At 36.5% G+C, this 27,213-nt stretch overlaps 1 protein-coding gene across 6 annotated transcripts in view; it reads left to right on the top strand.

Annotated features, from left to right (window-relative positions):
* The first annotated feature begins 928 nt into the window (after nucleotides 1-928).
* Nucleotides 929-27,213, top strand: part of LOC145693370 (uncharacterized) — a 62,106-nt gene continuing 35,821 nt past the window's right edge. Inside the window, exons 1-2 of one of the 6 annotated variants that reach the window (XM_081769311.1) lie at nucleotides 931-1,338; nucleotides 20,369-20,550. Coding sequence is in view for 1 of the 6 variants with exons in the window: in XM_081769310.1 (XP_081625436.1) it covers nucleotides 1,322-1,338 (17 nt within the window). In the remaining 5 variants the exon portion in view is untranslated. Of the gene's footprint in view, nucleotides 1,432-8,475; nucleotides 8,604-20,368; nucleotides 20,551-27,213 lie in introns of all 6 variants that reach the window. The other 5 variants (XM_081769307.1, XM_081769308.1, XM_081769310.1 and 2 more) reach the window with 5 other exon arrangements.

The raw sequence follows: 27,213 nt of genomic DNA, 5'->3' as shown, positions 1-27,213 counted from the left end.
CCATTGTTGAATTAAATGCAATGCAATAAGATGAAATATTTCTCAATTAAATTACCACTCCAACTATTGTAAGTTTGGTTTTCCCAATCAGAAGATGTTTTTCCCAACCAAAAAATTGATTGTGAAGAGGATTAATCGATGTAAGAGAAGAAAATCTGCGTGTCGTGAATGTAAATATGTATATATGGGCGAATACTGGGTCATTGGTGAATGTGTGTTTGTGTAACTTTACAAATTTTCTGGTGACTGTGCGCACAGAATTATTAATTCTTAAGAATTCCGCATCTGTAAACTTTGTATTGTGCTTATGAACATTCCTCGTGTACAGCCAAAGACAGTAGCAACTAGAGTTTTCTTTGTAACTGTTCGTATTCGTTTCAGTAAATGTGGGAGTGCTGTTCTTAAGTAAGTACATACCAAATATATACTTAATATTTTCTTTGTACCTTAGGTTACATTAATATTAAAATCTATCATGAAGTGTAGGATAAAAATTAAATTTACATAATATTTATTTTACATTTTTTTATGATTTCTTTAGGTTGTCCGTCCTGACAGAGGTATTTATACGGTTTTTCCTCAGTCACACCGGGCAAATGCACAGATTGCACCTTTAACATAGGTCCTGGCTTACATCTTTCCATATCCTTTCCCCTCCTCTATCGCGATGCCTTAGATACCTAAACAACCAATCAAGTTCAAATTCTGCGTAAGCTCAAAGGAAGGTTGTCAGGTATCTGCTTGTATGTGGTTATAAGATTGGGATGAGGGGGTGGAAGCGAAAACGATTGAAAATACGTTTACTAAGTACTTGAACGGTTTGGATGAAGGGAAATTTTGTCCGGAAAAGGGAAATTCTGAAGCTTGTGAAGGGAAAACGGCTCTGAAGGAATTGGCATCACTGTTTTCAAGACAGTGGCAACGTTCTTTTGTGCCACTTACGTGACGCTTCTACAAACAAACAACAATATTTCCTACGTGCGAGGAATGTTTCATCTACTTGCATGGTTGTTCGGAGTCCTCCTATCTGGATGTTTTTAAAAAGAGCATTTTCTTGATTTGGACTCTTGAGAGAGGGGGGGTAGTGTTCTAGAACTTCATCTCTTTTAATTTCGTATTATAGAGTCATGAATTACAGTGGTATAAAATGATGAACTCAGCCATTTTTGTTTCGATTTGGTACTATTTTTCAGCCCACTCCAGAGCTAGGACTGTGGCAACAGTGGCAAGAGCCATTTTGATACCCATCCCTTGTTAGTGGTAGTGATGTTATGTAGCTTGATTTGTGTTATGTTGCTTACATAGCTGCCAGGTTTTGCTGATGATTCTCTTTTCATGGTAAGAGGAACTATGGATAATATGATGGAGATTGTTTAGTACAAGGGGTCCAGAAGCACGTAAAAAACAAAATTTACAGGAGATATGAATGATGCAAGTACTTAGACGTAACATAACGTAACCAAATCTAACCTAACCTAATATGAGTAGAAGTAAGCGAAATTCTTTCATTTTTTGGAAAATTATGCGGGACCCCTACACTAATATAACAATCTAACCTAACCTACCCTACCCTAAACTAACCGAATGTGAACAGAAATTACCAAAATTGTACTGCTAAACATTAGCCCCCAACAAACTCCAGCGGGGCTTCTAACCCTTTGCTTATTACTACTACTACTACTACTACTACTTATACTATGGATCCGTATAGTAAAACTGCTCGGAAATCTTTGTTCACAAATATAGAGTTAGGTGTGAAGCAATTGCTCTCAACGTGATTTTATAGATATCAATTTTTTTTGTTTTTTTATTTATTGCTATTTTCGTTTATGTCCTGCTTCCTTCGGACGTATGCTTGCGCGGATACCCCCTGTTGCGTTCTCGCATTGACTAGGTTAGATAGCATTCTTATTAGGGGTTAAATTCCAAAGTTGGGCGTCCGTTTCCAGCAAAATTTTTAAAATTTACATGAAAGATATGGATAATTTGATCGTTTGTGTGCTTGATAATATATGAGAGTCTCGAAAAATCTGTTTATTTGTTATATATAAGCGGTTGTAAACATGGGACTATACGGCGAGCGGAGGGAACTACTTGGTGCAAGGTAACAAAACAGTTGCATTGTGGGAAAGAAATGAGCATATATGTTATCAACATGGCGAACGTACAAGGGCAATGAAGTAACAGTTTTAACATTTGTGAGGCAATACGTTGATAACGAACAAAATCTTTTAAAAGTTTGTGAAGAACACGGATTAATGAACCTAATAACAGATTGTAGAAAGTGTGGAAAGAAGATAACAGCGAAAAAATGTGGCGAAAGCGGACGCCCAACTTCGGAATAAATGCCCTTATTAGTTATAAGCTATTCGGTTCTTTTTCCACAATCGATTTCTTTCAATCCATTTCAAAGAAGGATTCGTTCCTTTGGTTCCTCCAAGTTGTATCACTCAGAGTTTGTTGGTTTTTCAATCAGATTCGGTAATTCTTTACAACGCTAGTGTGGCTCAGATTCGGTAATTCTTTACAACGCTAGTGTGGCTATTCTAGCACATGTGGCTATCCCATATCGTTGTGGTATATGTATTATCGGTACCGTATTATGAAAAAGTGGCAACATGACATGTTGGCAATCAACAGTGTACCAAGTTACCCCCTCCCACAAAATAAAGAACCAAGAATACAAATAGTACGATATGGAATCTCCATACATTCATCATAATCATACTACTACTACTACTTATAATTATGTCGAGAACAGAACACAACCAACCCCTGCGGGGCTTCTAACCCATTCCTACTACTATTACTACACCTATACTACTACTACCGCTACTACTACTGCTATTACTACTTCTACTATTTATGTTGAGAACAGAACCCAACCAACTCCTGCGGTGCTCCTAACCCGTTCCTACTACTACTACATGCGTTCTGCTACTACTACTACTAATGTTGAGAACAGAACCGAACCAACCCCTGCAGTGCTACTAACCCGTTCCTATTATTATTATTATTATTATTATTATTACTTCTACTATGTTGAGAACAGAACCCAACCAACCCCTGCGGGGCTTATAAACAGTTTGTACTACTACTACTACTTACAATAAAGCAAGCTTACCCTGCACTAAGCATTACAATGCTTGACACCTCACATTGTATGTGGATATAGTCTATCGACCTCCATAATGCTATACTCACTGATTTCGCATCCGTCACAAACTGGAATATGCATAAGAATCCCGCGTGAAATTTTCGATCTGAATTTACCACGCCTACTCGTCACACTAAATAGTTCTCGAATGTTCTTTCCTAGTTAACACACTTCGGGTTAATACACTGATAAGCTCGATCAATGGCCATGTATATACATAACAAGACCACTCCAAGCATTGAATGCAATTACACTTTAAAAATCATTTTAATGAAATAAGGATCTCATAGTTGGAAAGCATTACACCAGCGTCGTAATATATAACCTCAGATTTCCCTAAACAAGGATTCGATCCTTTATCTGGATTCACATTAACATTTGTTATGTGATCTGTTATGTGATTTGTTATTCGATCCTTTATCTGGATCGAATCCTTTGGTTCAGAGGGATAAATAATTCTCTTCTTCATACATCTCTTCTATGTAATTCCTTCTTGCAGCCACATTAGTCAAACAACTTTAATCAACTGTGAAGTTATTACAAAGTTGTATTTTGGGTAGAGGGGAGGAAAGCGTACAGAAAGAAAGCGCTTTTTCGAGACACACACACACAGGAAGTTTCATTTCTTGTTGAATTCTAGCTCGTGTTTATTTGCAGACCACCTTTTGTATCAGTGTTGCCAGACATGTGATCTTGTACGTACAAATTGGGTAATTTGCTATTTTCATACGATATGCTGCCAGACTCTTTTAACTTACAGATTATATACGGTGTTGCTAACATTTTGTAGCAAAAGTTTATTTTTAAGCAGAACGTGCTGTCATCTGTCATGTTTTCTATCTCTCAGCGACCACTACAGCTCTACGTTGCCGCAACCATACGTAGTGGTGCTTTGGGATTCCTTCCCCTTTACCTTTCAGTAAAAGGCATTTGTGCCGTATCGCCGGACACTTTGAAAACTGAAAAAAAAATCAAAGTGTATTGCATTCAGTTATATTTCGTTGGATTACATTAAGTTACGTTGGATTACGTTACAGTAGGCGTGCAGTATTACTTTAATACGGATCCATAGTATAAGTATTAGTAGTAGTAGAAGCAGGAGTAAGAGGAGTAGTAGTAGGAACGGGTTAGAAGCCCGGCAGAGGTTGGTTCGGTTCTGTTCTCGGTTTAAGTGCCGTATCGCCAGACCAATTTTAGGAAATTTACCAGGTCAATTGGAGAATTTATTTAAGTTTGTGAGGAGGAATGAGTGAAAGTGAGATAACTGAAATACTAAAAGGGAGGAAAGTTGTTTTTGTTGTAAGCGGTACGGTATGTGGAGGCGGAAGGACTATTTCGCGGAGAGATACATTTCTTATGATATAGTATCACGAAAGGCATGGCCTTGAGGAAGAAGAAAGAGCATTTCCGAGGGCTATTTAGCGGAGTATTTATTTAAGGAAAAGAAACCCGAGGAAATTGTTGTACACGATTTTCTTCCTGAAATTGGAAAAGTTTACAAGCCTTAGCTTTGAAGGTGAGTGGCTTCTAACTGAACGGGAATGTATTTCTGCACAGTGTACAGAAGCTGTGTTGTATGTTAACAAGTGAAGCGTTGCAAGTATAAAACCATGACAAGTGCTATTGAAATTCTTATGACCGCCAAAACCCACATGTTGTCACTACCCTCGCTACGCATATACCCACCGTCACTGACGCGCCTGCTTCCTTCGGACACCCCATCGTTCCGCTCGCCCCCCTGCTGCGCTCGCCCTGACTCGGTTATATAGCATTCGTGCTTTTAGTGGCCACTTAGCACAGGTTGATTTGTGTTTTTGGACTAGTTTATATGCCTCTATCGTAAAGTAACGTCTTCTAATGTACCTTAATGTAATCCAACAGAATATAACCGAATGCAGTACATTTTCGTGCTTTTTTCAGTTTTCAAAGTGGTCCGGCGATATGGCACTAATGCCCTGTCCTCGACATGAAATAAGCAAATTAAAGACTTGCCAATTTTTTCCTGTACATTTCACAATTCCTGGATCCGTATAGTAAAACAAGTGTACCTCCGTATAGTAAATCAAGTGTACATAATTTTCTACCACCTTACCTAGCTGATTTATAACAGTTTTGAGATATTATTTTTGCATACAACGGATGTTAATACTTAATATTCATAGCATAGTCTTGTTTCCAGCTGACATATGACAAGAAAATTAAGTACTAATAATTGTATAATTGAAAAGTAAAATATTTTCTAATACTATCAATGAAATATTATCTTATTTGAAATGTCCTCGGTCCTAATGTAACAGCATCGCATAACACAAGAATTAATGGCGTAATGATACTGGAAAACCTTTAGGATAGTTTCATCTGTCGGTATGAGATTTTTATCTTGTGCATAACGACATTATCCTATTAGAGAAATCGGTCCGTAAAATATGAATTTTATGTCCACCTTTATCAATATCAGTGACTTTTAACCACACAAATTTGTCTTCCGTGACCTCTCTAAGAAATTAGCCGAACCCTGTCTTTATCAATAGCAGTAATGCAACCGATATAAAACTGTTCATCATAATAAACACGTATTTTTTCCAATTTTACACGTTGATAGTTGATGTGACGTGGTTGGAATGTCACTGTCCATTCCCAGACTCTCTTGCTGGGTGGCTCAGTGGTAGAGCGTTCATCTCCGGTGGTTGGGGTCCCTGGTTCAATCCCAGCTCGCCCCGTATGGAGTTTGGGGTGGACAAACACCGTGCTCGTGGGTCTTCTTGAGGCTCTCCCGTTTCCTCCCACTTTCTTCATTCTACCATTTCACTCATTTCTCATCATCACCGTCTCCTCTAGCCTAACCGCCATAAACGTGGGACGTAAAACTTAGAGTTAGTGTTTTCACCACCTGACGGAATCTAAAGGGATGAAATTGATGGCAAGGACGGTATTTCTAACACTTGTGCCACTTCTGTTTTCTCATTTTCCTCTAGGCTGTCACCAATATCTAGAGAAGACTGTGCCCTCTCGTTTGTAGGTGTGGCCAGCTTGCAGCTGCCTGGCATTCATATGATCATTAGCTAAAGATGCACTCTGACTTGACATTAGACCTATTAGATGTGATTTTACTTTGATTTCACTTGTAAAGAAACAGAGCAGAATCTTTCCTTAGGTTCATCAGTGTAAAGCAATTACAGTGTCCATAAATATATGTTATTTCCTTTTTTACTAATCGGCTACCATAGGCTACTCTACCAATGGCAATATACCAAGTAAGAGTACTGTAGATTAAGGGAAGACACTTGCTTAAAGTCATATTGAACACTCAGAAAGATAAAGAAAAATAAGGGAAAAGGCCTAGGTCCACTTAACTCCGTACCAAGGGGATATTTACCACTTCAAGAAGTTTTTTTAAAGCAAGGTCGGTTCTCTGTTAATTACAAAGGTGTCAACCCAGGTCCTTTCGAATGATGACACATCACAGTAATAACAAAGATGTGTAAATTGTACTTTTTTTCTGCAGTAGCCTATAAACTGATACCCGTGGATCTAGTAATTGACACTCCCTGTCAACTAATGGGATTTTATAAGAAATATATATATATATATATATATATATATATATATATATATATATATATATATAGATAGATAGATATAGATATAGATATAAAACTCTACAAGTAAACTTAACTTCAGTGAAATACACGGTATACAAATTTCTACTGATATTCATTGAGCTTAGGCAAATCAGCAGTAATTGACAGGGGTGTCAGTTACTGGTGATTGCAGCTAACCTTGACCAATAATTGACATCCCCCCTAAAAACTAGGTTTAACTTTCAAGAAGCTAAAATTTTTGGTTTAATCTGATTTATTAGTCTTTCAGTTACATCAAAACATCTTTAACTCGTCAGTCTTTATTATGGTCTATTTGATATGCGCCGGAAACAAAAACAACTTTCCTTAAGCGTAACCGTTACTAGAAAGCTGAGAAAACAGTTGACTTCTCACTGTCCATCGATGTTCTGCTTCCTTTGGAGTACTACCACCCAGTAACAAAAACTAACGGTAGTGTAGGATTGACAACACCAGTAAGGAATAACAGGTGGCAGCATTGGTGGTATCTAGTCCCGCAGTCTTGTTGCGGCGAAAAAAAAGACGACAGTGTCAATTATTGGGACAGTTATCCTATATATATACATACTTAATTTTCGTTATTTGAAATATATTTTTTACAGTTTCCGTAATTATATTCTAAATTATTATTTTCTTATTAAAATTTTATTTTTTGAGGGAAGTAATTTTCCGAAGAACATCTTATCACTATTGATTTTTTTTTCATGTCCGCACAAGACAGCTTTGCAAGCCACCGCTTGACCAAACACTGAAATTTCCAGGTTTTCCGTTGACTAACCCGAAAATCCCGGACAGTAATTAATCCCAACTGATCTTCGGATACAGGTTTGGATCTTGTATTGTCTGGGCTAATCCAAAGCCTACCCGGTGGAAACCTTCAAATCATCACAGTGTGTGATAAAGATGAAAAGCAGGAATAAACTTATTTCCTCAACAGTGAATACACACAGTATATGTTCTAAACAGTCAATCTCTGCATAATGGATTCACACATTATCGAGTCCAGAATTGTAGTCGTTTGGAGAGGGCGGATTACTTCCTGGACGAATAATGTAGGTTTAAAATATAGAGTTCTACATCAAATCATAATAAAGTAGTGAATTATTTTATATATAGGCGTACAAAACTGGAGTCTTTGGGGAGAGACCGCCTCAACATCCTCCCTGTGTATCCGTCAGTGAATCCGCTTTTCACCCATCCCAAAGTAAGCTCCATGAGTTGTCTCCTGTGTAGTTCAAACCAGTGGCGTATACAGAATTTCATCAAAGGATTCATACAGTCAATCTCATCCTTTTATGACAAGCGTGATATATATAAAGTACGGGTCAAACATAAACAACCAAAATCTTCATTAGTTTTAATGGTGTTTTGGATCGTTTATTTCTGTCCCGTAGTTATATATATCTACTTAGGTATATCTACGAAACATACGTAAAAAATTATTACCCAGATTTCTCAACACCGTGGGCTATCACAGAGTACAGTTGACTGATTTTAATCAATAAATTGCAACTGAAGTCGCAAATCAAACATAATTTAATGGTAATTAAATGGAAGAGAACACTTCAATGTTTCGGTTTTATGGAAAGTAAACCTTTATAACGATTACTTTAGAAAGCTTGACTGTGCTTCGTTTCTGTCACCTCTCTTTCGTCTCAACTAAATGGCATGAGAAAAAATTGTCATTGCTCTCAACAGATAGCATGGTCGTTCACATTGGCAACACCCACAAGAAGACAAGGCAGACATGTTTGACTGAAGAACAGAAAAAGTTGTGTGCTTGTGTTAAAAGCTATAGGAAAAATATTTTTGTGTGAGGAAAGCAGGTGCGTATATTAATTGTTACTCAACACCATGGTATTTATTACTGAATGTATTTATATGGTATATACCTTCTTTCCCTTGAGAAACCTACGCCTTAACGTAGAAAATTCGTACACAATTACTCACATGTACTGGTTAAAAAGTGTGCCGGTAAAGATAAATTATATTCAATTTTCTCAACTCCATGTCCATCTGAAAACTAATGAATCCACGGTGTTGAGACAAGTTCACGGAGTTGATAATCCTATAGTGTTTGTTATGCTCATGCTCTTCCAAATATTTGTTCTTTCAACATATTGATAGAAATAAAGCTCGTTTATGGTCTAGTGACTAGTGCGCTCGCCTTTCGTACGTGGTTCTGGGTTTGTTTCCCGGTGGAAGCTAAAAAATGAATGGTGTTTACTTCGCACAGTGAGGCAATTGAAAAACTCATTTGAGTAGAGATGTACTGAAACCTGATCGCGCAGACCATCGGCGTAGGAGCCGACACGCTGACCACGTGTCATCCACACTCAAAGTCCGACTGGTGGATCCTAGTCCATTTAAGGAGTGTTTTGCGAAAGTTCAGTTTTGCGGCTGTCAGGTAGCCGGAGGTAAAACTTCAGTTAAGTCAAGATGGATGGTGTCTGTTTTTAACCTAAACGTCTCAATCTATAAGTATTATGCGCACCAACAAAAACCTTTTAAAGAAGCTATAAGAAAAATATTTTTGCGCATGGAAAGCAGGTGCGTATAATATTGATTGATATTGGATTGTTTCTTCTTAACTAATTTGTAACTTTTTCCAACTCATTATTTGTCACATGTGAGTCTCAATAGAAGTTTATTAAAAATTCCGAAAAAATAAATTCATCGGTACGTACAATTTGGTACGTAGTCGTTAAAAAAAAAAAAAAAAAAAAAAAAAAAAAAAAAAAAAAAAAAAATTCAATATCAATGAGTTTCTTATATTTCTAAATGTTTCTTGGGTAATAGTCTATAGGAAGTAACATTTGTTACAATTTTTTTTCATATCAGATTAAAATGCCGAGAAAACGATTAAGTGAAAAGGAAAAGCTAGAAAAAAAGAGGAAAGCCGAAAAAAAAACGTCGGTTGGTAATCAGGAAAGATCCTATTACGTATGAAGAGTTCGAGGAGAGAACGAGAAAGGTGGAGAGAGAGGAAGGAAGAAGGAAAAATAAAAGGCATATTGTCATTATCCGAAAGAGAGCAAAAAATAAAGAGAAAAAGGTGGCGACCATCATCAAGAGAATATTACGAAAGGAAAAAATCCACAAAAGTTGTTGAAAAATTTGCTACTTTCCTGTCAACATCATTTATAAAATGCAAGAATATTACATGGAACTATTCCGAAACTAGACATGGGAAAGGTGCTCCTGATGGGGTCGGGGCCACTCTTGAAAGAACCATAGAATGCCTTATTGCTCAAGGATATGATGTAGACATTAATTGAACAAATGAAAAAACATTGCAGAGATGTCAAGATATACACTGTTTCAACGGAAGAAATTCATCTGTCGAACAGCAGCTTCCTCTCACTACGAAACGTTTTGTGGGAACATCCAAAAGTACATCAAGTAACATGGTGTAGCACAAAACCACAAGTAATTAATTTCTGCTCTCTTTCGTGTTTTACGTGTCGCAGGAGATATCCGCATTTATTTCCATCTCGAGCAACTTAACTACTATTCTCCACCATCAGTGGCAACAATTTCTTCAGATGTAAACATTTCTTGTGAAGTTGGTTTAACAGATGACAATCCACCAAAAACTGAAGACTGAGTTGCAGTTACATACTTCGATGAGTGGTACCCCCGTAAAATTCAAATTATTTTTTAACTTTTAAGAGCACTCTAAGAACTCTCGCTTCTATTATTATTTGGCCAAAACTTCTTATTACAAGGACTTACTAAATCTTATCTTATGATCAGCTAATTGTTTTCTTGTCAGGAATTGTCGAAGAGTCTAAGGGCAATGTACGGACAGTCAATTTTATGACGCGGATCGAGAGGAATTTCTCCTGGCCCACTAAACCTGACGTTCAAAAAGCGTTGGCAGTTGACATTCTGTGTAGACTAGAACAGCCCTTCCCTGTTTCCTCAAGATATTTCCTTCATTGGTGTGGAAACTGTGGGCTACTTAACAAAGAACATCTAATTATCCAAAGAAAACTGAGAAATGTTGAGTGCCTTACACTGTCATTTAGTGTTCATTATACAGGGTGTTTCAAAACAACACCGACAGCATTTGGTGATTCCTAACACCAAGATAAGACAAAAAGTATAACCAGTCTGGGTGCACAGGTGCTTCCTTTCGGAGTTATAGGCTGCCGAAAACATGAAAAAAATGAACTTTAAAGGTCCATAGCTCTAAAACTATGGGACCTATCGTAGTCGGGTTAAGACTTCACCTAGGAGCTAGTATATGCGCTATCCAAATATCCATGTTTCAGAATCCTGCAATACTTCCACAACAACTTTTATAGAAGTAGTTGGTGAGTACTTCAGATTATATGCCCGTAGCCAAACTCCCTCTATAAAAAATGCTTCGTGAGTACCTCAGGATTCTATTTTTGGATAGCGTACATACTAAGTGAAGTCGTGACCCGACTACGGCAGGTCTCAGTTTTGGAGCTATGGACCTTTAAAGTTCGTTTCTTTTTTTCATGTTTTCGGCAGCCTATAACTCCGAAAGGAAGCATTTGTGCACCCAGGTTGTCTATACTTTTCGTCTTATCTTGGTGTCGAGAATCAGCTCCCAAACGATGTCTGTATTGTTTTGAAGCACCGTATATACTAAATATACAAATACACTTACCAAATGTTTAAAAAATATTGCACTTTCGACGTGTTGACTTGATCACACAGATAAGCACTTGATCACACATACACAGTTTACATAAGCTCAGAAAACAAATGAAGTAGACAATAGACAGGTTTAGTGACTACTTTATTTGTTTCGTAAGCTTATGTGAAACGTCTGTCCTCTCCATATGATAGTCAACATATTGAAACCGCAATAATTTTTCAATATTTGATAAGTGTATGTGAATTTCTTTTTTCTTATTCTACGTCTTGTATTCATATATATATGTACTCAATTTTGGAACCTTCATTAGATATATTTTCATATGTTTGCAGTATTTTCTGGAGTATTTTTGTATAACAAATTACGTGTCATCTAGTTTGTTAGAATTTTATTCGACATAAGGAGAATAATTCTAAGCTACAAAAATTATTGGAAAATTGTTTCAGTTTTTATGTATATACACTTATAAACACTTATAAACCAAAACTTATCACCTAGATGTATCACGTTTCTCAACTCCACAGCAATTTTCAACTCCGTGGGTGCTGAAAAGTTTATTATTTTTTATTTACTACACCAATAACGATTCAGCTCTGATGAACACGTAATTAACATGTACTTAGTAGTAGTAAGTGCATCTGATATTTTTGTTCGAAATAGGCGACCATCAACGGAACAAAATTTTTCCAAGTGAAAATTTCCCTTTTTCGTGGAATCACCCATATATATATAGAGAGAGAGAGAGAAAGAGAGAGGAGGGTTTAAACCTCAAGCTGTGTGCGTACGCCACCAGTTCGAGCCATGGTACTAACTAACTTTAATATTAGATTTTAAAATTATTATATTAATATTCTTTTACTTCAAGGCAAAACGAATATCCCTGCATACAGTTTCTTTCTTTTTTTTAAATAACTTCCCATGTTTATGCTTCAAGTTGAGTTGAGTTGATTTTGAGTACAACGTCCCATTCAGCAGCAAGGCTATATATGAGACGTGGACCTGCTGATTAACACGGAATGCGAACCACATGAGATACCACCGGGAATTGAAACCTGGTCTTCCACACCAAAGGCGCGTACGCTAACCGCTTAGCAACGCAGAAGCTCGTTTATGCTTCGAGCCTAAGGAAAATGGTGCTGATGGTGTTGGAATGAAGAAACTGGAAAGAAACGTAAGAACCGAGAAAAACCCACGTACATGGTGTTTGTGCAGAAAAATATTTTACTCGGTGCGAGCTGACACGACTCGTGCACCCCACCCTACGCACTAGAGATCTCCGGATATAAGCAATAAAATGGTATGTATATATATACACACAAAGTAAATTACAAAGTAAGAAATAAAGATACATCAGCATATACAGTGAAACGTGTCTATGTTGGCCACCATCGGTTCCATTTGAAAAGTGGCCAACTTACAGAAAATAGGCGTGATTAGTGCATATTTAGAGTAGGATTTCTAGTATTGCTTGATCGTAAAATTTGAATAAACATTGGCACGACAGCTCCTTTAATATATATATATACAGAGTAATCAGTAGCGTATTTACTATTTTGTTTCGGGTGGCTTTGCTACCTTCATTCCTGGAAATGTAAAAATTCTCTAAGATTTTTGATTTACTTTAAAATAGTAAATAATATTTCGGGGGCTTAAGCCCGGAAGCCCCCTTAAATACACCACTGAGATAATCATAACAATATACGATAATAGAAAAACACGTATCTTATGGTGGTTTATTCTAGACCAGAGGTTTTCAAACTGTGCGACGCGCCGAAGGTTTGTCAGGGGAGGCGCGAGGAGTTTAAAAAAAATCCTACAAAAGAACATATTTATAATGCAACACGCATACTAAAGTCTGCACTCTTCTTTTTTAATAATACATAGTGGACTATCCCATTGACTGCTGAATATTTAAATGTGCCGGTTTTTATTATTTAAATTTCTTCTCTACTCGCATTTTTCAGTTTTCAAATAAATATCTGACTTACCACAATTAATAATTATTAACACCGGCTAATAACATTAAAAGGTGTAGTCAGTGTGTACAAGTTAGATCACATGTGTTAGTGAAATATTTCCATTAATGAAACATAGTTTATCATAGTGATAGTCTTTCTTTCAGGGGTACATGTATTTATTTTGTCACACATTTCGTTTTTGACAGGGAGGCGCCTTCAGATTTTGGTGGTTGAAAAGAGCTGAAACTGCAAAAAGTTTGAAACCTCTGTTCTAGACATATTTCTTTTATTATTTTTGGCACATTCGCACCAAGTAAACTTTGTGGTGGACAAACTCCGTGTGCGTGGGTTTTCTCGGTATTCTCCCGTTTCCTCCCACTTTCTTCATTCCACCATTTCATTAATTTCTCATCATCACCGTCTCCTTTAGCCTAACCGGCATATGCGTGGGACGTAAAATTTAAAGATTTCATTTCATTCTTTTTGGCACATATGCACATTCTAATTTTATAGTTCTTGCATAGTATCCTCTACCGCTTGTTAATGAGCTACAAGTGTTTCCCTTGGAGCAAACGATGTTTTGAGAAAATTAAGATGGTTAGCTTTCACCTTGAATTACTAAAGCTCCCCACTGATGAAAGGAGCCGTTATAGCTAAAGGTTTTACCAAAAGAAACGGGGTAAACAAATACGTACAGTCATTTCCTGAATTCCTGTACGTGATTTTTCTTATTCACATCTTCCTTCACCACCCCTTTATTAGGGAAGCGTTCTGGCCATTGACCTCCAAGAACAAATCGTGGGAATCTATGCTTCTTTGTCCTCAGACATAAATACAGAATATCTGCCTCGGGAATAGGAAAGAGCTAAAAAAATGACAAAACGGTATTTTGCGTGGCCAAGATACGCAGGTAAATTTATCATTATCGTCATAGGGTAAACATTGCTTCAATGCGGCCAACTTCCAGGATAGACAGGTGGCCAACTTACAGAGTAATAAGCAACCTATGTCTTATGTAAAAATGCAGGTTCAAGACGAACCAGGCCAAGATAAGCAGGTGGCCAAGTTTACAGGTTTTACTGTACTAAAGAAAACCGAGTAGGCTACACCAAAGGCTTATTTTCTGAATTGCAATGAAAAAAATCAATAGCTCTAGCAATCCTGAACACCTGTGGAGGAGAAAAAAGTCAACAAACATTCTGATAAAATTAGCAGCCACCCTTCCCACTCACTCCATTGGTAGAGCTGTATGGCGATCAGAATATTCTGAGAAGTGCAAAACAATCACATAAAGCCGACTTGGTTGTTTCTAGACATGTGCAGTAGGTTCTTTTAATCCAGCTGTTTTGCAGTATTGTTTTTGTCCGATTCCATTTATATCAATCCATCAACTGGGTCTACTCTTCTGTTGTTTGGTTCCGCCCTCTGGTTCCATTAACCGAATGTACTGTCTCATTCCAACTCCACTGAGTGAATCCGTCTTTCGATCCCGCCGAAGTCGATCCTTTCATTCCACTAAAGGATTCGTTCTTTTGGAAAGAATCGTTCTGGAACTACTCATCGCTAATTCTCACTTTTAGTGACCACCTAGCAAAAGTTGGTTTGTGCGTTTTGCGCAGTGGTTTGTATGGCATACGTCCGAATGCGTATTTATACCGTAAGGGAAAATCTTCGTACAGTAAATCTATACCCATGAATGCAACTCCTACCTAAGAACAATTAATTTCTAAGATAGTATGAGTGAATTCCATGATGAAATAATAGTGGTTGTTCACTTTTGGTCCAAACATTTTGGAAGATTTATAAGTAAATTTCGATATTTTGCATGAAAAGACAGGTTCTGCTGTTTGGTCTAGCGTAGGAAGAGTTGAGCGATTGGAATAAAACTTGCATGATTTATAGATCTTTACTCTACGATAAAAATGCGAAAAAATTACATTTTCTGTTTGCAGATACAAAGGGAGAGACTGAGAGCATGACCCTAAAAAATTGTCTAAATGGGATAAAACTTGCAAAATTATTCTATCTCAAGTTCTAAGAAGAGGAACACTTTTATTTTTTCTATCCCTATTTGGAGGGAGCAGATGTAGTATATTCCCTGTAAGTCCAATGGTTCGGCTCTTGGGTCTAGCCTAGAAGTTGTTGAGCGATTGGAACGAAATTTGCAGGATTCATAGTTCTTCATCCTGTGTTAAAAACGCGAAAGAAATAACATTTTCTGTTTGCACCTACCGGTACTAAGGGAATGTGGGTATGACTCAAAATGTCCAATTGCTATAAAACTTGGAAATTTTAATGTATCAAGCGTCCTGAAAACAGATATAATTTTTAATTTTTATATCACTATTTGAAGGGAACAAAGGGGGTATATTCCCTATAGGGTCCTGTGGTTCGGCTCTTTGGTCTAGCCTAGAAGGAGGTGAGCGATCGGAACGAAACCTGCAGGATTCATAGCTCTTTACCGCACTATACAAATGCCCCCCCCCCCCCAAAAAAAAACACATTCTCTTCGCACATACAAAGGGGAGACTGGGTAAATGACCCTAAAAATTGTCCAAATGGGATAAAGCTAGCAAGTTTAATTTCATTAACCTATGGAGATTAACATTTGCAAGCTTTATTCCATTTGGAAAAGCTTCATGGGTCTTGCTACCCGTCCCTCTTTGTATGTGAAAATAGATTTTTTTCTTTCTTCGTTTTTATTGTACAGTGAAGAGCTATGAATTTTATAAGTTTCGTTCCAATCGCTCAAATCCTAGGTTAGACTCAAGAGCTGAACGTAGGATTTTCTGAGGAATATTCCCAATCTGCCCCATTCAAATAGGGATAGAAGAGAATTATAGATAATTTCTATTTTCGGGACGTTACATAGATTAAAATTTGTAAGTTTTATCCCATTCGGACAAATTTTAAGGGTGATAACCTTCTTCCCCCTTTGTGTGTGAAAATAGAGAATGTTATTTTTTTCGCGTTTTTGTCGTAAGATGAAGAACTATAAATCCTGTAAGTTTCGTTCCAATCGCTCAACTCCTTCTACATTACACCCAATAACTGTACTATAGGATTTTATTTGGAATATGCCATCTTTGCTTCCTCCAATTAGTGATACAAAAAGTTTACAAATTACACCATGTCCCAAAATCCCGGTAACATTTTTCTTAATTTATTACACAAAAACTACAAGTGATATAGCTGTCGTGTATACTTCATATGAAAGAGTATCTCAATTATTATTATTATTTTTTATGTATGAGTTCACAATACCTTGCTATGGGAACCATGTCTAGACGATAATCAAATTCTTCCATACTCATTGGAGCATATCCTGAGAGACAGTGGTAGCAACTTCTTCAATCCTGCGCTTGAGTTGTTCTATATTTTCTGGTAAGGGTGGCACATATACACTATCTTTTATGTATCCCCATAAGAAGAAGTCACAGGGAGTTAAATCCGGGAATCTGGGAAGCCATGTGTCGAAACACTAATCATTTTTCCCTGTTCACCCTATCCAGCGTTGAGGTAACTCATTGTTCAGAAATTCATGAACGTCGTGATGATATGGGATGGGGTCACGTCCTGCTGGAACAGCATCTCCTTGCATTTGTGGGAACAACCAATGCTGTAACACTGCGTTTCCCAACCGGTGTGCCGCGAGGAAATCGAAATAAAATTATTAATTCTGTGTCAACCAAATTGGAAGACATAAGAATAAATGTGAATTTGAATTTCACATTACTATGGAAAAAAATAATTGTAATATATTATTGTACATACATTACCGTGAGGAACCCCTTTACGCATTCTGTCGTAGAGTCAGCAGAATTAAATGTTTAGGAAGAAAGTGAATTGGTTGATGTGAGTTAAACCTCCAACACTCACAGCAAGACATGGCATCATCTGGATTTCTCTCGGGGGAGAATACTACAAAGGCTGTGAAAAGTTCTCACTCTTCTCAACATTCTGCTTAAGTGAAGCAGGATTTTCTGCAATGAACACAATCAAGTGTAAGAACAGACCACAACTGTTAACTCCGGGACACGATATGAGGCTGTGTTTATCAACTATTCGTCCACAATTGACGGATAGTTGCACATTAATTTTGCTTCGTGAACCAACTTGTTTTACTTATTTTGGTAAATTTGTAACTTTCATATATTATTATTAAACAATTGTAACTTTCAAGAGATATTATTGAAAAGTTGTTACATTACTAATATTATTGAACAATTCTAACCTTCATATATTATTTTAAAAGTTGTAACATATATTAGCCATGTTAATAAATTGTAAGTTTCATAATGTGTTACATTTCTGTACATTTTTATGTTGTAAAGAAAGTATTTGTTATCATTGTTAGGACCATTATTGCTTCTTTATTGTTGCAGACTATTTCGTAACCTGAAATTTTAAAATATCATTCAGTCCTTTCGACAAAACAAACATGCATACAAATTACCTACATTTGTATCTTAAAAGTACGAGGGATTTGTTTGTTCGTTCGTTATTTAGTGATCTTCCTTCTTGGTGAAAGGTTGGATACAGTTTTCGAAAAAGAAAGTGAATTTTTAAAAACTTGAGTTCTATATTTCATTGCAATTGTTTTTTATTTTTAAATTAGAATGAAAAATATACATAATGATTTACCAAGGGGAAAACAGTGATCGAGCTTTCTTCTCTGTGAGAAGGAGACCAGTAATTACAAAAAAAATCCCATGGCATTTTATATTTACAAATAATAATAATAATAATAATAATAATAATAATATCATCTATAAGTCTGCCGCGAGAATTCAAGTTACACCGGAGGGCGGCGGTGGCTCAGTGGTAGGGCGTTCATCTCTGGTGCTTGGGGTCCCGGTTTCGATCCCAGCCCCCGCCAAGTGAACTTTGTGGTGGACAAATACCGTGTGCGTGAGTTTTCTCGGGGTTCTTCCGTACCGTGTGCGTGGGTTTTCTCGGGGTTCTCCCGTTTCCTCCCACTTTATTCATTCCACCATTTCATTCATCACTCATCATTACCGTCTCCTTTAGCCTAATCGGCATAACCGTGGGACGTAAAACTCAACGATTTCATTTCATTTCATTTCGGGGTTCTTCCGTTTCCTCCTACTTTCTTCATTCCACCATTTCATTCATTTCTCATAATCACCGTCTCCTTTAGCCTAACCGGCATAACCGTGGGACATAAAACTCAAAGATTTCATTTCATTTTTCAAGTTACACCAGTGTGCCGCAAGTTGGAAAAAGTTGGGAAAGGCTGCTGTAACATATCGAGGTACGTACTGCCAGTTACAATGTTTTCTGCGAAGAAGAATGGTCCGTAAAGATTTCGCGTTGACACACCGCAGAAAACGTGTACTTTGGGTGAATCACGCTCTTATTCGACGAATTTGCGAAGATTCTGGGTACCCCATATTCGACAGTTATGTCTGTTCATTCCGCCATTTGTGTGGAAAGTTACCTCATCACTAAAGATTATGCGATCCACGAAGTTTTCATCCTCTTTTATAAATTGTTGCACTCGGCTACAAAACACATAGCTCTGTCGTTTATCGTTTTGTTTTAATTGACGCAAGAGGTGCCATTTATAGGGCTTCATACACAGTTTCGTACGTAACGTTCTCCACACTGTCGTCCGTGGAATGTGGAGCTCCTGCTCTACGAACAGACTTCTTTGGACTTCTTACAAATGACTCACACGGTCAACGGTCTCCTCACGCACTGTAGGACAGCCACTTCCTTGGTTAGAACATAGGTAACCAGTTGTCACAAATTTATCATACCAGGGATAAATAGATTTCCTGCTTGGTGCTTCTTTCGTGTACCCTTATGCGAAAAAAAAAAAAAAAAAGAATGCGCGTATACTGTAACCTACGATTTTTCGCAATTATTCCATTTTCCTTACGTTTATGGGTAAAATTCAGTTATTAGTAAGTGGAGATAATAATAGAAAGCAATCCATCTAAGAAGATATTTCCAAAAAGATAATAAAATAATAATAAAACAAGCAAAAAAACAATTATGCTCGGTTTTGTGTATACTGGCAATACTGTTTTAGAGGGATTTTGCAGTAGCAGAGCACGATTGCAGAGGGAATAACACGATTTGCAGGGGGAGAGCTGAATCAAGGAACTAAAGGTGGAGTAAAATATTGCATATGTTGGCTTAAATCTAAGGTTTAAGTTGTCTGCCAAATATAAATTAGCTTCTGTAACCAAACTGTTGTACGGAAATATAGAAACAAAGAGGAAAACTGTTTTCTTAAGTTTGGAAGTGACATGCTCTATAGCCATGAGCATTTATTTGTTAAAAAAAAAAAAAAAAAAAAAAAAAAAAAACAGGCAACAAAACGTAGTTTCTGTGATCAAGTGGATAGAGTGGCGGACTGGTAGTTCTTATACTGTTTTGACACCAAATCGAATCCCATTCCATCCATTTTTTTTTTCACAAAACATTATAGCAAGTGCATAGTTTTTATGTTAATAAGAACCGAAACAATATAATAAGGAAATAACTTTTTGTTTCCTCTGATGAGATATTTATTCAGAATTTGTGTACTATTAGTAATAGCGATTGTTTTCATTTTATGCTCTTGTATAGCTTCTTCTCTCATCCTCTTTTCTTTGAAAAAGAACAATTTTGTCTCCAATAAAGTGTGATATATATATATAGACAGAACAGATATCTTAGTACCAAACGTTGATTTATCGTAATGAAATGAACAAGTTTCTCATTATTAAGAAGGCTATATAAAATTATTGAAGTTGGTCTTCTTTAGGTTTTCAGCATGCTAAGTATATATATATATATATATATATATATAGAGTATACTTTATAAGGCAAGATGTGCGATCATATCCACAAATTTAGCTAGTGAGTGAAAGATGTTTCTGCACAAATATTTTACGGGTTTAGGTGCATGAAATACCAATACGCCATGGTCTCGCTTATCTGATCTTCGTTTATTCCACATACCGTATTATCCGACATATCATTGCAGGTAAAAAGTAGGATCAATCGGCAAGAAGCACTGCAAGTTGTGGTCTTAGTCTGTTTTTGATGCTCTGGACTCTATCGCCTAGCACTCCCGTCTACATCATCACTCATACGTCCATCATTCAGTGCAGGCACGTATCCAGGTTTTCTTTTCAGAGGGGGCCCAACACGAATCCTCGTAAACAGGTAATTCTAATGTTTCAAAAATATCAATAATAATAATAATAATGCAGCAGTTCTGTATTTCTCTTAAACTTTTTCTTACTTTTCATTTATGAACCGGTTTGCTTTAAACAAACTGCATTGTAGCACAAACGAAATAAAAATATTTTTGAGACACACGTAAGGAAAACTGTCTGCTACGTATATCACATAACAAAAATAGCAAATGGCAATGAGAGTATCGTTCTAATACATTAACGTTATAAACAGAACGGAATCGAAATTGTAATCCCATTTAAAAGTTTTTTTTTAATTCCACTTGGTATCAATGGCGTTACTGTATGTTCTTAGAATTATAACAACAATGTATTGCCCACAGTTTGGACACTGCCTCAAAGTAATCTGGTGTAAAAGAACCTCTAAAGGAAAAAAGGTTTATTAAAAAGTGCCTGAGTTTTGGAAGGGGACAGCTTCCAGGACCTCACGCTCTATACGTCCCTGATTCAATGCATTATATTTATTTCTTAAAAAACATGATTATTAGATGCGTAATATGTAAAATCATATCATAGTTTGACTTTTAATAGGTCTTTTCTTAACACATCCATAAATTCCGGCATTCTGCCTGCCTGTTTTATATCGGATAAGCGAAACTCTACTGTATTTCCAAAGATAGCATATACACAGGGGCTAGAGGTCTGCACGGGCCGGAATTTTTACCCCGGACCCGGCTCGGCCCCTTGAGTCTATAACCATTAGCGGATTAAGGGCGGAGCCAATGGAGCCCAGGCTCCTGGACCCCAAGCTCAGGGGGCCCCTTAAAATCCCTCTGTTTAATACTAAAATATAGCAATCAACTTATTATATTATAAGCTTCAGACCTATGCTAAATTTCTTTCGGCTCGTTACGCTAGCGGTGTCGCTAGATTTAAGTCTTTCCATCAGCAGTGTTTAACTGTTAATAATAAATATAATTGTAAACTTGGAGCACATTAAAATATTACAGCGTAGTTCTCTCGGTGGTTCGATAAACCTAAGAGGCAGTGGAAGGCAGGAAAGGAAATTTATGCGCTGGAACTATTCGTAACATAGGGTCCCCTTAAAATAGTCGGCTCCAGGTCCCCAAAAGCCGTAATCCGCCCCTGTCTATAAGCAATATTTCACGAAAAGCTGGTATTTTTTAACAAATGTGTTCGTCATCAAGTTTTCATAAAGTAGTCCCTTTCTCCTTTAGATAATTTCATAGGCCGCGGTGTTTCAGTGGTAGAGCGTTCACCTCTGGTGCATAGAGTCCATACCTGCTTGCGCCAAGTAAACCTTGTGCTGGACAAACACCGTGTGTGCCGGTTTTCTCGTGGTACTCCCGTTTTCTCCCACTTCCTTCATTCGACCATTTCATTCATTTCTCATCATCACTGTTTCCTTTAGCGTAGCCGGCATAAACGTAGGACGTAAAACTTAAAGATTTAATTTCAAATAATTTCAATCAGAAAGCAGTTGCAGAAAGTATGTAATTTCGAATAAAACAAACTACTAATTAAAATTCAGAGTATATTATTTTTTTAAATGAAATTCTCGCGGACCTTATTTCTAAATCGAAGGGTAAGAAGATTAAATTCCCTCTCTTATTATTATTGATCCGTTTAATTGAAGCAGTTGAAATAGTTGGGAAAAATTAAAATGCCATACCCTATATTCCAGTGTGCTACAATCGATATAACGCGACATACAGGTGTGTCCAGCAAAGTTAATATTTGCAAGAATATTTGTCAAGTTTGTTACTTATTATTATTATTATTATTATTATTATTATTATTATTATTATTATCAACGATTCTTCCATGGATCAGCTGTCTGTATACAGTTAAGCAACTACAAGTATCACATTGAGGGAATGAGCATAATTATCCACTTTAATAGTAATAGAAAAGTCTATTTGCTTGTATATTCTACCGGGAATAACTGCATCCGTCTAGAAAGTTAAGACTAACAACAAAAGGATCCAATGTTCTGACCACACACCGCCCCAACGTCGTGAGTGCCACAAGTTCTCTTCTACGCCTTGGCACAATAAGGGCTGTTGCGTTCAGGGAGAAAAAGAAGTTAATTCCATTGCATTTATATGCTTTAATAAATGTTAACTTATGTTTATGAATTATGTAAGTGATCGTATCGTTTTCTGAGTATTATTATTATTATTATTATTATTATTATTATTATTATTATTATTATTATACATTTCTTAACACGTTGATTGTCATGTGTATGGAATTCCATACACACGGCTCTCCCATGCAGCGCCACGCGATGATTTTCCATACACAAACAATATAGATATTCCAAATTTGTTGTGTTCGTTCTATAGGTGTGTATGTAATTAGATACATATGGCGTATAAATCAAAATTTAATGTCCACGCCACGTATATGCAAAACCACGCACAAAGAAATTTATAAACAAAGACATTGAGTTTGAGTTTAACATCTCGTTCAGCAACGAAGCTATATGAGACGTCGATGTACTGATTAACGTGGACTCCGAACCATGTGAAGTCACGCTGAGTCTCTCACGCCCAAGGCGGATACGCTAACCGCTTAGCCACGAAGGAGCTCATGAACAAAGACACTTTTGGGCTAAAACAAAGGCAAAAACAAAAGATGTGTGATGTGATTTTGAGTTTATCGTCCCTTTGAGCAGCGAGGCTATGTAAGACGTGGACCTACTGATTAACGTTGAATCCAAACCACATGAGCTCCCGCCGGACGGAAACAAAGAAATACTGGCGGATTGATGTCCGTGATGCACAGGTGATAACGGTCAACAGTTTTAAATTTTAACAAATATAGTTTTAATTAAGCACGGATATAACTTACGTGTACAGTGGGAAAGGTTCAGTAGTTCGCAAGGATCTTTACAATATCAAACCCCGTCAAATATACTGCAAACCTGTCAGCATGCCCCTATCAATATTAAACAGGTATTGTGTTGTAATGTTCATTTCAATGTTAACCTATGTAGGATTACGGACTTCAATACTCGCTCTCAAACGAAGGTGTAGGCTATCCATGATTTGCAGTATTAAACTCTTTCTCCCCCTCTGTATTCTCCTAACATGTCTCCCAGCGATTACAACATTTTTTGGTATCTCAATCACTTCTTCGTATGATAGATTTAGCTAGAGGCACTGATTAACCTGGCATTGTGTTTTTCACTTTTTTTACCTTTGGAATTGACAATCATCGTTTGGACATTTCAGTCGCACCTACATAATATTAACAACGTTTCTACGATAATTTCGTAACATTGTATTATTTCTTTGTATTATTGATTAGCTTGGTTAGGCTTATTTAAACACTTTTTTCTTTGTACCGGCGTGTCACATCTCTTGGACGAAAATACACTAGCTCTCACTGGAAATCAAATCCAGAACCAATGCACTTGAACCATTTGACCACATCAAGGCACATTTAAAAAGAAGTTTCGATTTTGTTCGGAAAATTGTGATTGGGTGTAACATTAACAAATATATTTAAGAAAGGGTAGGGAGCAAACGCACTGTACTTTCTCGCTCGAATTTCTTACACTGACTCATGTTAGACTGCAGCTATTATTGAAACATTTATTTGGGAAGTTGCGAATAAAATAATGTGTTTTGGAAAACTTCGCTAGGAGAAACTTTAGGCACAGAAGTAAAGTACCCACTGGTCATATTTCCGTTAGAAATAACTTAAGCCGTATATTAGAATTATTAAGGATGTAATTGTATGTGAACTATAAGCGAAAGCGTCTGAGTAATTTCTGAGAAAATCATGAAAAAAGTCACCCGAAGCATAAATTATCCCTTGTGGATCTTTTCAGGACAAACGTGCTATGCTATATTGTTAGTGTTTTCATAAAAGATTTATTTATGAAATACGAACACAATCGCCTAAGTCGTTCTTGAGAAAATCGCAGGTTAAAACGTACTGTCAAAAGAAATATACCACTTCTAGATTTTCAGGATGAGAAAATTATACCAAATAGCTAGGTTATTTATGTAACATTTAATTATGAAATATGAACAACAAACATCTCCTGAGTTGTTTTTGGGAAAATCATCGAGAAAAACTTACCCCCAAAGGTAAACTATTCTATCTGTAATTTTGAGGATAAAAGATTTATGCCATATTGTAAATTATTTATAATCTGTACCAAGTATATCGAGTAATTTTTAAGCAAATCGTCGGGAAAAATTTCAGTGTCAAAGTAAACTACCTGTTTTTGGATTCTTCTTTTCGGAACAAGCGAATTATACCATATTGTAAGATTACTACAGAAAATATTTTTACTGAAATTACAACAAATTTGTCTCAGTTATTACTGAGAAAATTGTTTAAAAAAAATCAATCCTTGAGAAAACGTCTCCTTCTGTATGTTATCGGGATAAACGATTTATGCTGTATGTTAGTTTATTAATGAAACATTTACGAAATATGAACAAAATTGCCTGAGGCGTTAATGGTAAAATCATCGGAGGAAAGCTCACCCTAAAAGTAAACTACTCCTTCTGAATGTTTACATGACGAACGAGTTGTCATATTGTTAGGTTATTAATGATACGTTTATTTATGAAATGTGGCTGAGAAAATTGTGCAAAAAGAACGCATACCATACAGTAAATTACACTATATGTATTTTTTTTTTATTTAGAAAATTGAATTATTTTAAATTTTCATCCTTCAGTAAACTACCCTTACTTTTAGGTGTCGAAGGATATAAAATGCGAAACGATAGTATGTTATTAAAACATTATGTCTAGAATTCGGTCGAGATACGTTGAACAGTATGGCCTCTATTTGAGTGTATGTAAAAGCGTGACGAACCGACAGACGAATAGATGGGCAGACATCGAAAAATCATTTTTTCGATATATAGGGACCATGTAACTTGAATTCATTGAAATCTCGTATTCGATTTTTATAACTATTACCACACTTTCTTCTTTCGTCGTTCGAATGTGAAAACGATTAGGCCTGCACCGACACGTAAAGTGATAATTTGTAATCCCAAAAATTTAATTTGTTAATGTTTAATGTGTTGTCACGCTAGGAAAAAACTTATGCCTGTTACATCATTTTATTATAAGTTTTTCACGCTACTGTATAATTCGGAAGAACGATATGATTATAGTTAATATCCATGGCATATTTTGGAAGCATTCGTGTTCCTCACAAAACAGCTGTATAATTTAGTTTTGTTTAAAGAAAGCATTATTATTCCTTACACAGACTTATGAATGTATTTCTTGCACTTGTGGATATGAAAAAAAGGAAAGACAGAGAGTGTCAATACTTTAAAAAGAAACACACACACACACAACCACTAGAACATTCGCTGTGACTGTAAAGCTGCAGGTCGCGCGTTTTTTTTTCTGTTCCTGACTCGCACACACACTCGAAGTGAGTTGAAGTTCTGCTGTGCAAAAACGGAGAGCGGAGGAATAGGCATACCATACCATAAACTGAAAACAATCGCTATTACTACACTAATTCTGAATAAATACCCTGTATGTTATCAGAGGAAACAAAAAGTTATTTTATTATATTATTGTGTTGCGGTTCTTATTAATATAAAAACTATACACTTTCTATAATGTTTTGTAAAAAAAAATTGATGGGATTGGATTCGATCTGGTGTCAAAACAGTATAAGAATTACCAGTCCGCCACTCTACCCACTTGACCACAGAGACTACGTTTTGTTACTTCTTTTTTTTAACTAATAAATGCTCATGGCTATAGAGCATGTTACTTCCAAACTTAAGAAAACAGTTTTCCTCTTTGTTTCTATATTTCCTTACATCTTGGTTAAAGAAGCTAATTTATATTTGGCAGACAATTTAATAAACCAAACCAATAAACCAGCAATATTTTACTCCACTTTCTAGTTCCTTGATTCAACTTCTGAATACTACGATACTACTAATCGTGAAATTCTCTCTGTAGTCGTGCTCTGCTACTGCAAAGTTCCCTCGAAAGCAGTATTGCCAGCATACACAAAACCGAGCATAATTTTGTTTTTTGCTTATATTTTTATTTTATTATCTTTTTTGGAAATATCTTCTTAGATAGATTGCTTTCTATTATCTCCACTGACTAATAACTGAATTTTACCCATAAACGTAAGGAAAATGGAATAATTGCGAAAAATCATGGGTTACAGTATACGCGCTTTTTTTTTTTTTTTTTTTTTGCGCGTGAGGGTACCGTGTACTAAACTTCCGTTGCACATCTGTAGCACTCTTGTTTTTATCGAATTCCAACACACAGAAGGCACGCTCTGCACCAGAAGTCGGCATGTTTACAACACGCCAACGCCAACCGCGGTGAATGTGGAAACTACGAGCATTGCCTGAAAAAAAAAAAAAAAAAAAATGAGATACTCTTTCATATGACATATTCACGACAGCTATATCACTTGTAGTTTTTGTGTAATAAATTAAGAAAAGTGTTACCAGACTTTAGGGCAACGGTATATTTCTGTTCTCAAAATGCTAAGAAGATTAACATTTGCAAATTTTATTGCATTTAGACAATTTTTTATGGCCATGTTCTAAATGTAACCCATTGAATCTCTTTTGGCAATTCGTTGAAGCCTCAGAGGTAACTGTCCAAGTGAATACGAGGGATGATCGAAAAGAAAAGTTACA

The sequence above is a fragment of the Thermobia domestica genome, chromosome 8 (assembly GCF_964235325.1).
Source record: "Thermobia domestica chromosome 8, izTheDome1.hap1.1, whole genome shotgun sequence".
In the NCBI taxonomy this organism is placed as follows: domain Eukaryota; kingdom Metazoa; phylum Arthropoda; class Insecta; order Zygentoma; family Lepismatidae; genus Thermobia; species Thermobia domestica.
The sequence above is the reverse complement of the archived record's forward strand: the minus strand, read 5'-3'. Positions and strand labels throughout refer to the sequence as shown.